Here is a 14522-nt window from a genome sequence, read left to right on the forward strand (position 1 = left end):
CTTTCTTCTTTTCCATATACTGTTAAGTCTTGGCTGTTATGCAGTTTTTCCCCCAGTGTGTCGTTTAGAGCTAGAAAATAAAAGGTAACTGAATCCAGGTATAATTTTGAATTGCTACAGCCAGCCATACACAGGCATATGATTCTATGAAATAAAAATACATATTCATGCTGGCAATATGGTTTTTTAAAACTACATTTGTGGAAGAAAAAGAAGAACATAAATACAATGAAAACACACAGAAAATACTCACTGGAGTAGTAGCTGAACAATTCTGGCCCAGAGTAGTGTGAAGTTTGAGGCTGAACGTCATCTACAAGCTTCTCAGAACTCTGTATGAGGAGGCAATAACAATACTTGTAATGTTTCTGCATTTCCACTGAGCTCTCCCCTGCCTCCAAAAGACAACCTTGGAGCAATCCCTGTTGTGGGGCAAGCAGCAGAAACAAAAGAAAAGAAAAGAAAAAGGGATGCCATACCCTCGCACTCACAACCCCACCCCTGTGTTCAATGGAAGCCTCTCCCAAGCAGCTGCCTACTCCATGTACCAATAGGTAGCAAAACAAAACACAGCATGAGTGGGAAGATTCCTGCATTTGTTTCCTCACCTCAACATTTTCCAAAAGTTCCTCAAGCAGCTGTCTGCCCAGTGTTCCACATGGCCAGAAGGCAGCAAAAATGAAGGTTTCTTGTGCTTCTTCCACTACCTCAACACACCTTTTTTTTTTTTTAAAGGCTTGTCAAGAAGCTGACTGCCACCTGCTCCATATCAGGGAGCAAAACAAAACAGGTGGATCTAAGGAATAGGAAGTAAGAAAGAAGCAGGGGAAGTGCAATAAAGAGAGGAAAACAACTCTTTAGAACCCCAGGGATTCCTATCGCCGGATGTCCAAACAACTCACTTATCAATCACAGCTGTGACTTCACTCATTGGCTAAAAACACTGACAGGTGAGAGGAGCTGGGCTGCTACATTTCACAGAAATTGCTTAGAAGAGTACCTGCACATTTTGCTTCATAGCCCTTTTTCTAGGAGGGCTAGAGACCTACTTTTTAAAACAAGAAAGTCTGGGGCTTCTGCCTGAGGGTGCCAATGAAGGCTTCCTGGGCACCATGGCACCCAAGGGCCACTAAGTTGGCAACTTCCAAATTAACCCAAATGTCCCCTTCATGGTCATATTAGCACGGCCAGTCCAGCCATTAGATGAAGTGAGGTGGCTGTCTCAGGCAGCAGATGGCGAGGGCAGGGTGTGTGGCAAAGTGTTGGATTGCAGAGTGGGGTGTAAGCTGGCCTCCATCTCCAGTATTGAAATAAAATAAGGTTCAACTCCCCAACTGGTTGGTTTCTGTACAAGGAATGGGATCAGTGGCCTCAGGCCGCAAAGTGTTTTGGACCAGCCCTGCATATTAGCCATCTGACTATATTCACATCATTTGACATAAAACGACAGATAAATGAGTGAAATAATTCCTTTCAACAGACAAAGAGAAGACTTCAGCCTTAGAGTGGGCAATTCTGCACCCAACAAAAGGAAAGGAAGTGTCTTGCAACTACTAGGAAGACCAGAAAACTACCAGAAAACGGCACCGCTTCCATCATCAGCACACAAGGAGCTAAATGTGCAGTTTGTCTTAGGCATGTGGTGTGCAATGAAGTCTTAAGAAAGCAGCTGTCAAACAATGGTCCCCAATGATGACGGGGTGCAGAGTCTGATGGACATTGCACAACGGTTGCTGTTATTCCATATTGCTTCCTGTTTTGTGGATTAAGTGTCAAACAGGGAGCCACCTTCACCAACTGCCTATTATAATCACACCTGGCATTGTTGACCTACTTCCCTTCTTTCATGCCGTCACAGGGTCTACCTTTTCAGACATAGGAAAGAAACTCAATAAGGGGTAAACCAGACATTTTACACATCTTATTTTTTCTGTTTAAAATTATAGGTGGGTGGGCAGTGGGTCGGGGTGGGGGAAGAGGCAATTCTTAGAAGGAGGTGGTACACAGGATGAGGGAATACTTCTCTCATCATTCACCCACCATGATCAGAATGAGTTTCTCTCTCTCTAACACACACACACACACACACACACACAGAGAGAGAGAGAGAGAGAGAGAGAGAGAGAGAGAGACTGGCTAAAAGCCATAGGGTATCAACGCTGAGAAGCCAAATTGTATTTTTTAAAAAACAACAATACTCATTTGGGGATGGGGGCATTTTGAAGTGAGGAACATTTTGCCCTGCAGAGTACTATTAGGGGTTTATTGATTTATGGGAGCAGCTAGGGGGAAGAAGACTTCCATACCTACATTCTAGGACCACTTTGGAAAATGTCCAATACATTAAAAACATAATACAAGCCTGCTGGCCACACCCAACCTCTCTCATCACCAAGGCAATACAACAAGTGAATAGTAAGAGAATCCATACAAGTAACACTGACACAACCCCTCTCACACACTTAAGTAGAATAATAGAGGCATAACCACCTGACCCCAACCCCCTTTCTTTTCTTCTTCTTCCTAATTGTTTAAACCAGTTCTTAAACCAAGGACTTATACATTGACCACTAATAATTAAACATGTTGTAGATATTTTTCCACATTTATTTTGGTATTTTTGTAATATACAAATGACATGAGAAAACTTGGCATACTTGTTTGTATAACATTATTCTTGTTTATAAAACCCAATAAAATAAAATAATAATAATAATAATAATAATAATACAATCCTGCTGGATAAAGCCAATGGCCAATCTAGTTTAGCACCCTGTTCTCACAAATGCCTGTGGGAAGCCTGTAAGCTGGTCATGAGTGCAACAACCTTCTGCCCACCTGTGATTCCCTGCGACCAGTATTCAGAGGCATAACGCAGTGCTGAGCTACCACGTTACAGTCCACTACTCTCAGCAAAGGTCTACATGTACAATATGTACATCCACTGTTGGCTTCATGTGCCACCTTTTGGAGGGCATTCATTCAGTTTTCACATATACCCAACAAGCAACCAGCATTTTCAAAGCTGCGCTAACCATTTGTGTGTGCATTGTATCCACACAAGCCTCAGCGAGCTCTGCTCACATATTCTCAAGTGCTCACTGTGGAGTTTTCACTCCACACAGCACTTTTTGTCATACTGAAAACATTCTTCAGTGGAAGAGGGAATAGCATTTCACCAGCGGAGCGTTACAATGATTGAGTGTTGAGCATTACGTTATGATGATAACGAAACCTGCGCTAATGCTAAGGTCCTGTTAACATTTAGAAATGCAGAGAAAAATCAAAGGGCTAGTTTCAGAGTGGAAATATAAATGGCCACCTCGATGCAAAGACACACAGTGAGAGCACACACACTACTGTCTCTGCAGTGCCTCATACGTGCTTGAAAGATGGATGGCACACACCAAAGTAACTACAAGGACAAACACAATAAGTGATGCCATAATAGCAGAGAAGCCCTTGGTGACGGAAACGTACAAGGCATTTTTATCTTTCATAATAGTGAAGCACTCACATATTAGTGATGAATACCAAAGAAATTGCTATGATAAATATACTAATACAAATGTCTCACCTGCCACTCGGGAATGGGAAAGCAAGTGGCAGGGTAGCTAAACTATCTGTAGATGGAGCAGCTGAGCCAAAATGATAAGTTTGCACATCCCACAGCCATCTCAAAGACACAGAATACTGGATTTCATTCCTTCCTAAAGGTCAGTCTCAATCAACTCACGGGGGTTTTGCACAGGAGAAGTGTGATCCAGAGTGGCTTGAGTGTGCCCACAAAAGAGGGTTCAGATGTATGTGCTCAAAGGGATGCATGTGCTTGTATTATGTGCTTGTATTATGCTTTATGGAACGTGGGTGGTGCTGTGGGTTAAACCACACAGCCTAGGGCTTGCCGATCAGGAGGTCAGCGGTTTGAATACCTGCGACGGGGTGAGCTCCCGTTGCTTGGTCCCTGCTCCTGCCAACCTAGCAGTTTGAAAGCACATCAAAAGTAGATAAATAGGTACTGCTCCAGTGGGAAGGTAAATGCTATTTCCGTGTGCTGCTCTGGTTCGCCAGAAGCGGCTTAGTCATGCTGGCCACATGGCCCGGAAGCTGTATGCCGGCTCCCTCAGCCGCTAAAGCGAGATGAGCGCCGCAACTCCAGAGTCGTCCGCGACTGGACCTAATGGTCAGGGGTCCCTTTACCTTTTCTTTGATTATGCTTTATATATTCTGTGAGCTGCCCAGAGTGGCTGGAGAAACCCAGCCAAACAGGCGGAGTATAATAATAATAATAATTCCCTCCCACTGAAGTGAATGGGAAAACCCATGTGCATGGGAACGCCATGTAGACATGAGACTAAATGCACTGCTCTGCACCATGGGGGTTACTGTGATTTTGTGGGAAATGTATTTGCCTAGCAGCAATTTCTATTTGTCCTTGGAGATTTCCATGACTCACATGGAGAAGTGGCAGGTACCTGATATCTGTCCAAAGAAAGACATGGGTCCCTCTAGCTGACGTTTGTCTCTGTTATCTGAGCCTTGTGCAGTGGGTTGAACATAGAGAGTGGCCCTTATACTGAGCACTGGCTCAGCTCCCAATATCTGATCTGCTCTTGATGGCCGTGGCTCTCTGAGGCTGCAAGAGACACCTGTTACTTGAGATCCTTGTATCTGGAAATGCCTGGAATTGAACCTGGGATCTTGAGTGTTTGCTCTACCTTACAGCTGTGGTGATCCAGGCATGGCTAAAAGCAGCCTAATGCTGGTAGAAGACAATGTAGGCCCAGTGGGAGGACATGTAATGTTGTAGGTGAGAATAGTCCCTGTGCCAGCACTTAAAACATCACCTCACGTCTTGATGTCCCTTCTCAATTTACTTAACCTCTCTCACACACATTTATTTCTTCTTATTGCACCTCTGAGTCCAAGCTGGCTCCTTCAATAGGTTAAAGACACACACACACACACACACACACACACACACACACATTAAAATGAAATTAAAAAAAAATATGAAAAGCCATTTCCCTGAAGGTGATCCCACAGATGACTGGAGCAGCATCTAACCCATTGAATTAAGCAAGTAATTTCAAGACCCTTTCTCCTTTCCCTCCACCCCATCTCTCTGAGGTAAAGATCACACAGACAAACAAGGCAAAGATGAAAAGAGAATATAATGTGAAGGGGGGGGGGAGAAAAGTTCCTGCAAAGACAATCAAACCTCCCCTTTGGCGCAAACAATTAAGACGTGATCTTGTATATGTCATTTCCTTAAGAACGTTCTCATCCCTGAACTGTATATTCTCTGAATGGTATGTCAGTTATTTATTATTTATTATATTATATTATATTATATTATATTTTGCTGGATAGAAAAAGCTGAAGTTCCATTAAATTAAAAATAGAACTGCAAATAGGCCTGGTTTGATCTCTGTGGCATCTATAGCAGAGTAACAAGAGTAATTCCAGCAATTAGATGTTAATTGATGTCTGAGCATATCTATTCCTAGAAACAGCAAGGCCGTGTATGGCATAACTAGCATCATTAAACAGCCTTGTCCCCCCCCCCCCCCCTCCAGGCTTAGCAGAAGCTGAGCTTGAGCGGAGGCAACTCGCCCAGAGTTGCTGCACCAAGGATGAGGCAGGCAGCAGGTGGCTGGGGAAGAAAGCTTGCAAAGAAGAGACCCCTACAATCCGCTTGGAGTCAGGCTGATCACACGCCCCCTTTAAAAATGCAGAGACTGTGTCGTTCCAAGCTCCTCTAATTATGCATCTTCTTTATTAGTTTCATGAACCTTTCGGATATGATTTATCCATTCTTGCTGCTTGCCTGCCCTGGTCCTTGTGCTCTGCATGATGAGCTGGGGGTGAGGATATACTACGACCAGATCACATATTTAGCTGTGTTTTTCTGAAACATAACCATCCGGGAAATTAGCAGGAGAGACATCAGGAGACACTGCCCACATATTTTCAAATGTTTCTCAACATGAGGATGTCCCGGTTTGCCTGTTTTTTTTTAAAGAATTAAGCCACTACAGGGTCCATTCCTGTCCAGTTGGTGAGATACACGTTTTAGAACAAATGGATAAGAAATAAAATGAAGTGAAGCAGCTAGATCATGGGCATTAGGGGGCAAAATGCCAAAGAAGCCTGTTCTTTATTTATTAATCCATCTAATTAAAAAAGACAATGGCCCACGTCAACAGAAATGGGACCTTTGGACCAGTTTTAATGTCACCATAAACATGCCTTGCTGCAGCTTTATCAGACGTTACTGGGGCTTAATGGGAGCTGTAGTTGAAACATCTGGATGGCTTCAGCTTAGGAAAGGCTAGTTTACAGTGATGGTAATTAGCTGCAGTGAGCCTTAAGTTCAGAGCCTTGGCTTTACTTTCCCACTGCAACCACAAGGTGCCTAGGAGGTTCTACTCCTGTTTTGATTAACTGCACCATGCCATTTTGTCTGAATGGATTTACGCCGTCATGCCAAGAATACTCCGTCCCTGGACCTCACACAAGCTCTGCACAGGACTAGGGTATCATGTAACAGTATCTAAAAGGAAGTAACAGCTGCCTGGAACCTGAATCAGGAACCTGTGAGAGAGTGAGAACATACTTAAAAATGGAAAGCATAATGCTGGTGGTCATCAAAAGAGGTTTAAAGACTCTCTCAAGGCAAATCTTTAAAAAAATGTAGTATAAACACCAATAATTGGGAAACACTGGTCTGCGAGTGCTCCAACTAGAGAACAGCCTTTACCAAAGGTGTCATGGACTTTGAAGATGCTCAAACTCAGGATGAAAGGGAGAAACACACTAAGAGGAAGGCATGCTTGGCAAACCCTCACCATGATCAGTTCCTGCCCGGAAACCTATGTCCCCACTGTGGGAGGACATGTGGATCCAGAATTGGCCTTCACGGTCACTTACAGACTCACTGTTAAAACTGGAAGACAAACTTAATTGGCTACGAGCAATCACCAAAGAAGAAGAAGACAGGTCCCACTTGTGTACTGTATTTTTATCTCAACATTCCCCCAAGGAACTCAGGGTGTTCCTGTCCTCACAACCACCTCATGAGGTAAAGTAGGCTGAGAAGGAATGCTTGACCTCAGGTCATCCAGTGAGCTTTGTGCCTGAGAGGGGGTTTACCAAGCCAGAGCCCTCTCATCATGCTGGCTGGCCATTTTCAGTAAAGCCGGGCTACCTTTGGAACTGAGCATGACCAAGACTTGAAAATATTTAGGATTTGTATTATTGTATACTCTGGTTTTTGTTAATGTTAATTATGTTAGAGCATGGTTAGACAAGTGTGTGCTTGAGGCAAGGCAGCCTAAAACAGAAGGTTCTATGGTCTTGGATTGGGGAATCAATGTACTAAGAACTCCTCTTAGAAAACCAATGTGACCTAAACTCTACATTGATTCTGAGTATGACTTTCTATACAGTGACACTCAAGCTTTGGAACACCCAAAATGAACTTGTCATAATCCATATATTTAGGTTTTTAGGAAATATTGAAGGTGCTTCTCTCTTTTTTAAAATCTTTATGGATTTTATATGATTTACAACTTTAGATAATATGATATTACCATTTTTACTTGGCTTGGGTTAGTTTTTATAACTTTAGTGTACATTTTACTGTATTAGTTTGTTAGTTATCCTGATGCTTTTATGCCGGAGTGGGCAAGGCATTTTTCAGCCGGAAGGCGCCATTGCCATTTTAAGAGAACAAGGTTCATAGTGAGCTCTGGCACCTCTTTTTCTAGAAAAATAGAACTGGGAGTGGGGAACCTCTAGCTCTCCCAAGTATTACTGGATACAACTTCCATTATGCTTGATATCCCTGACTATTGGCCAGACAGGCTCAGGCTGTTGGCAACTGGAGTTCAACAACAGCTGTAGGGCCACAAGTTCCCCAGGCCTACCATACTGGGTAAGGTAGGATATAAAAGCCAAGAGAGAGAGAGAGAGAGAAATAGTTGCAATATTATGCAAACTCCACTTGCATCCAGGCAGCTTTGTTTTTAACCACACAGGCCTTTCCCCTGCAATTTAGATCCCCTCTTCTTCTCAGGGCAGTCACTAATTAACTCTTAATTCATTAAGAGGCAGAATGCTAGGACTTTTGTCTACTGAACACATCTCGGCTCCAGTTCTTCTGATCCTCCTTTTCCACTTCTTTGTTTCTGTTTTGCAATACAACACATCTAGAAGAGAAAGTGCTAACCTTGAGTTTCGAGAAGGAGCAGTAAGCAAAGTACAGTACTAAAATCCCACGTAGACCAGGAGCAGCTTTCATCAGAAGGTCTGAAAGCTCTTGATAAATATGAGTTTGCCCTCTCATGGCACCTTGGAGCTATTAGCATCCCTTTTACAAACAATCATCATTAGCTAGCAGCGGCCATGCTTCAAAACATAAGGCACACATGGAATTGTGGTTATAAGACTCCTCCTGGCAACACCTCATGGAAATTTGGCCTTGCCCAAGGCAACTTAGTAAGACTAGTCCGACTCATTGCATGATCGTAACAGGGGTATGAATCCACTCTGTGATTCCACCAAAGAAAACATAAATGGCTTGTTCTACAAACAACCCCAAAACCTACTAATGCCATTTGGCCATGTCTATACAAAGCTTAAAATCTAAATCAAGCAATCAGCTATCAGGCCTCTAAGGGTCACCCAGGGAACTTCAAGAGCTACCCTTAAAGTTGCTGGACTCCAACTCCCATCATGCCTAACAATTGGTCTTGCTGCCTGTAGTTGATGGAAGCTGAAGTCCAACGACGTGGAGGGCTACCCCTGCACAGAATTGAAGGCGAGGAGACAGGCAGACAAAGGGACTTGGTTACAATACTGCAAAGGGTTAAGGTTCTACATCTTTCTGGCAGCTGAATGGGTGTTTGGAGTGGTGAAAAACTGCCCCCTGGCAAAGCTGTATTAATACATTCAAACGTGCCGTTAAGAAGGGGAAGAAAATAGAGTTTGATTGCAATTAACAAAAATCTATGTCATTAATTGAAAGTGCATCACTCTCACTTCTGTGTGCTAGATTCAGCACCCAAGATTGATTGGGCTGGCGCAGTTTGACTCAGTGAACAGGATATCGATCTCCATGAAAATGTATTGGTGAAGACAGAAGTGGAACCGATCGCAGGCAATGAGCTCCCACCTTCCTGTGCCTTTGAAAAAAAACAAATAAAGGCAGCTGATATAACTTCTTCTAAAGCTGTTATGAAAGCAAGCACGCTCACAGATTTCCATAGCCCACGAAGAGGAAACATCTGTTTGCAGGCAGCTGAATAACCAAAGCTTTTAACATCTCTGATCCAATGGCAGCTTCACAGAGGCTTCATCACAAGGAAAGGGAGCAAAAGGAATTATGCAGACCCCAGTGCCTCCCTTTCCCTGCGCAAGTGCTCTCCATTTGCATAGTGTGGCAGGGGGCAGCCACAGAAAGCAGCAAGCTCCAAAGCACAGGTTTTAAGGCCATCTGGCAGACACTACTCAACTGTCCATCATTTGAGACCCAGACATGCCCCTGTGCTCCCAGGGACCTCCAGTTATCTCAGTTTCTTTATTACTGTCATTTGTTGACATCAAGAAAGGGAGATTACGGGAAATGCTATTTATGTGCAAAGAACAAGCGGCACTTAACTAGCAACTTCCTTCTGTGTAGTTTCATTCTGGGTGGCAAGGAGGAAAGGGAATAGTCCTTCCATTGCAGCCTCCTACCAGACTTTAAGCTTCAGCAAGTGGGTGTGGTCATGGAAAAGTAGCCTTTGGTTTGTCCAGTAGTTGACTGTCAGTCCTTGCTTGGGCCGAAGAGCTCTGAAAATACCCATCTTGACAAATGTATTACCTGGCCTAGGTTTATAATGCCTTATTGTGCAGCAATGCAGTGGTAAGAAATTGCAGAGCCACCTGTAAAATGGCTGCATCCATTATCAAAGTGGTATAATCCACAAAGCCACTGATTCTGTGTGATGGCTGTTTAAGGAAACAATTCTAGATGGGGGGAAATGTCCTTTCTGATCAGTTGAGCTTCAGGGTCCAATTGTACCGGACCTTCACAGGATGAAGCAGCCAAATATGGCAGCCTGCTGTCACTTCATATTGGATTGTGCCAGCATGGCAGCCAATAGCCACCTCTATTGTTCCATAAGTTGAGGACGGGGGCCCATGGTCACCTGTAGATAGCCTAAAGCAGCCTTTCTCAACCTGTGGGTCCCCAGATGTTGTTGAACTACAACTCCCACCCCCCCTAGTTAGCAAGGCCAGAGCTCAGGGATGATGGGAGTTTACTCCAACAACATCTGGGGACCCACAGGTTGAGAAAGGCTGGAAGTGAATAGCAGGAAATTGATATAACAATCTGTTCACTGACCCCTCCATCCAATTCCACAAAGTGGTCCAGCTAGACTTAACTTAGGTCATCGAGAGGGATACCTTCATATAGTTAAGAGCCAATCACTCAATATTATCAAAGGAGTTTAGAAACCAAAGAGATGTAAAAGCAAAATCCTTGGGGTTATCTCAGTCACTTTTTGAGACTTAATTGGCCTGCCATAATTCTCCCCCTCCCTCCATTTTTATCAATGCATTCAAAGAGTTAGAATGCCTCTTTTTTAAAGGGCTGGGGAATAGGGAGGGGGAGCAGATATCTAAAATGAACCAATGTATATAGATGGCTGTACTGCATCTCTTTATATATAGATGGCTGTACTGCATCTCTTAGGGACGCGGGTGGCGCTGTGGGTTAAAGCCTCAGTGCCTAGGGCTTGCCGATCGAAAGGTCGGCGGTTCGAATCCCCGCGGCGGGGTGCGCTCCCGTTGTTCGGTCCCAGCGCCTGCCAACCTAGCAGTTCGAAAGCACTCTCGGGTGCAAGTAGATAAATAGGGACCGCTTACTAGCGGGAAGGTAAACGGCGTTTCCGTGTGTGGCTCTGGCTTGCCAGAGCAGCGATGTCACGCTGGCCACGTGACCCGGAAGTGTCTTCGGACAGCGCTGGCCCTTGGCCTCTTTGAGTGAGATGGGCGCACAACCCTAGAGTCTGTCAAGACTGGCCCGTACGGGCAGGGGTACCTTTACCTTTTACTGCATCTCTTGCTTCTGGGGATGAGGAGAAATGCAGCACTCCCTTCCACATAATGCAAGAGGACAACTCCAAATAAAAAGGCATTGAAGATGAGGTTAATAGAAAGTAAAACAGGGCAATAGCAAGATGCAGCAGAAAGGTACAGGGATGCAATGACTTGGACATTTGCAAACACATTAGGAAGTGGTAACCTATCAAGCTGGCTTAGCAACGACTGCAGTGGTGTAAAGCAGTGTCTTGTTCTTCCATACTAACACACACACACACACACACACACACACACACACACACTTCCTTTTAAGAGTTACAACGGGTGACAAACATCCCTTGTCCAATTCCTCTTACATAGCAACATTTCAAGAGTCATTTGATAATGGAAGTGGGAAGAATCTCATACGGACCAACTCAAGGGAACAAAATGACCTGCCTCTTTCACTAAGAATACCATTTGTTCTGGCCAGACACAAAGGATCCCCACTCTTAGATATATGTGGGTTTACTTTCCTCCAAAGCTCAGACACCACAAATCCAATAAGAGTTTTCCATTGATCGCCGGAGTAAATATAGAAGAGAAATTGAAGCCTTCCCGGGACTGTCAAGTAGGTGGAAATTTGACTCCCTTGGGTGGGCAGGCAGTGGTTATTTTGCCTTTGTTTTGAAGTTTTAAGAATCTGAAGAAGAATATCCTTTAAACTTTTATTTGGAACTGAGACACTGAACTTCCTAAGAATAGGATGTTGAGAAGATCCTATTGCAAATGGTCACGCATCCCTAAAATCTGTTTTTGAGGAGAAATATTCTGGTAGGAACAGCTGTATTAAGAGCAAATGTACACATCTTTGTTAATACACAAGCCACACTGTAAGTTGAAATTTAGTTGGTTGTGAACTATATGTGGAAAGTGTAATAAGTACAAATATATTTAAAATTACCTTGTTGATAATTCTAATGCAGTACTAATTTAAAGGAATTTGCTTAAGCACACACTATCTATTTATAATAAATATAAATATAAATTTATAAATATGATTTGAGAAAGAACAAGGAGTTGTGCAGTGAACTTTTTGTACTTGGGCTACACATAATATACAACTGACCCACAGGGATAAAAACAGAATGGAGAGGCAGCAGAGCCACACCCCTTCAATTAGATCTCTTTAGAAGTGTTGCATTTATTTTGTCATTAACAATAAGTGAAATAGCAACTGTAGAATACCCTCCTGGAGGCTTGTCCGAGCCTCTTATTCTCAAGCTGCCAGCCAAATCTCCTTCTTCATTCACCCAGGCACTGGAATTTTAACCTGTGAATGTTGCTTTGACCATAACGTTTCATTGCAGTTGCATTGTATTCCCATGTCTTAAGCTATTGTGGACTGTCCTGGGATTTCAAAACGGAGAGCAGTAGATAACATATTTTTAAACAAACCAATAGTATAATTACTGTGGCTGTTCCCGTCTCCTCCATTTTCCAGCAACAGTTGTGCTCAGTGGCAGAACATGCCATGCCAACACTAAGGCACTGAGGCAATTCCTGCAGCACTGTGATTCAGCAAGGAATGCTGCTTTTAGGCATTAGGTCCTGATGTGCCAGCATTGCATAGCTACAGGAATGCATTAGGCTAAGGAATAAGCAACACATCTGGTTATTTTAGACTGCAGCAGTCTATTTTCTGTCAAGGGCTGCATTCCACTGGGATTAAGCAAGCAGGGGGCATATACCTGCGGTGAGCAGGGCCAGAAACAGTGGTGCGATGACCCCCCCCTCTCCTTCCCTGGACAACAGCTGCATAGACAAGGACAGATTGCTCTTGCAGAGATATGAACTGATTGCTTGCAGTGGGCAGTCATTCCCACTTCCTCCCACCCGGCTTCCATTTCCCCCCTCCTGCCTTCCTTCTCGCCCTCCAGGTTCTTTCCTCTTGCAATAAATTTAGCCCAGGGCCACAGGTTCATGGACCTTCTTTAGATATTTCAGATATACATATTTTTTTAAAAAAAATCCTACTTCAGCTATAATTGTTTATGCTTTTGTCTCAGCACAATCCTATGTAACACAACGACAACCATCATTTTCCTTTAGTAAAGCATCTTGGTAAGAGGAGATGGAGTGTACATATACCGTAGATTTGAGAACGAATGCAGAGTCCCTTGTTCTTTTGGGGACGGTGTTCATTCACATGAATCAGGAAGAACTTGCTCTCTAACCCCAGATCAAGGTCTGAAGGCACCTGGTGCTGCATCCTTACCAGAGCTAAGCAGATCTGGGTCTCTTCATCAGTGCCTGGGCAGGGAGAGAGGGAGAGAGAGAGACTTGCTGGAAAGCAGATGGACACTGGTTTAATTCCATCACAGAAGAAAGCTGGAATATAAATGAAATAAATTAAGTGCAACCCCTTACCTTTAAAGTTGAAGTCTTTGACTGTGGGGAAACGATTTATCAAAATACCATACTTGTATGGGATTTAGTAATTTCTCAAGTATTTACCGAATCCTATTTAAACCCCCAGCTATTGTTGCTAGTACCTACCTACCATGGGCAAAATCAAGCCTTTGCATTTCTGGCCAATAACTTCATAATAAGGCTTTGAGTAGCTGATGGGGACACCCTTTTCCCAGTGTGTAGGCTCCATTGCACCTCCTCCACCATTAAGGGTAAACTCCCTTACTCCCATCACGTTCCAGAAATATTTGTATGTGTTGTGTCTTATTCCATTAATCAAATAAAAACATTTCACACACACAAAAGAAATTCCAGAAATACTACAAGGGGTTCCAAAATACCACACCGTAATCACTTCCAATGTATACTGCACTGAAGGATACCCTGAAGAACTTTCTGAACTGAAACAACCAAAAGATAACTATTGAAAGAAAGCCTCATTTTGCAGAGCTCTCAAGATTTTAAATTGCCTAATGAAACCTACAGGAAAAGAGTCTGTCTTCAGAGAAAACTATGCTGCTCTCTCATTGCATTTCAGAGTTACCTCCACCAGTAATCGTTCCAACACCGTGTCCCAATACATTAGTTTCACACATTTGGAAATCGAAGGGCCAAATACTAGGATTACTCTGTCCACAAATGCTGGATTACAGCTGCTTCATTCACAGTATAAAGGCTCCATGTAATACAGGTAAGGGAGACCCACAGGCAGTGAGGGATTAGGCAGGCTCTGCTGATTTCCTGCTAGTTGTGATGCAGCATGTGTGCCTGAACTGCTTGTACAAACAGAGGAGATGCTTTTCCTGGAAAAGGCCCTTCCTGAATTATGCATGCTGTGATGGATCCACAAGGCTAGAGATGCATGCTGCCCAGTAAACGCAGAGAGTTCAGAATCCACAACTATTCAATAAGTGGTTTCCAATTATCCTCATTAGCTGTCCAAGGTCACCATATTTTAACTGATTCTTTTAAAAAAG

General features: G+C 43.5%; 1 protein-coding gene and 1 long non-coding RNA gene across 9 annotated transcripts in view; one reads left to right on the top strand and one right to left on the bottom strand.

Moving 5' to 3' along the window:
- The window catches only part of LOC310674821 (uncharacterized protein), a gene marked incomplete at both ends in the record, with an annotated part of 73609 nt that extends 72586 nt beyond the window's left edge, over positions 1-1023 (bottom strand). The window contains 2 exons of one of the 8 annotated variants that reach the window (XM_083434585.1): positions 254-330; positions 1001-1023. In XM_083434585.1, the coding sequence (XP_083290711.1) occupies positions 254-330; positions 1001-1008 (85 nt within the window). The other 7 variants (XM_083434584.1, XR_014509766.1, XR_014509767.1 and 4 more) reach the window with 7 other exon arrangements.
- LOC310674864 lies at positions 842-2151 on the top strand. Its single transcript, XR_014509811.1, has 2 exons — positions 842-950; positions 1481-2151. It is a non-coding gene; the product is annotated as an uncharacterized lncRNA (long non-coding RNA).
- The last annotated feature ends 12371 nt before the right edge of the window (positions 2152-14522 follow it).

Source organism: Podarcis tiliguerta (assembly GCF_965153285.1).
Source record: "Podarcis tiliguerta genome assembly, chromosome: 3".
NCBI lineage: Eukaryota > Metazoa > Chordata > Lepidosauria > Squamata > Lacertidae > Podarcis > Podarcis tiliguerta.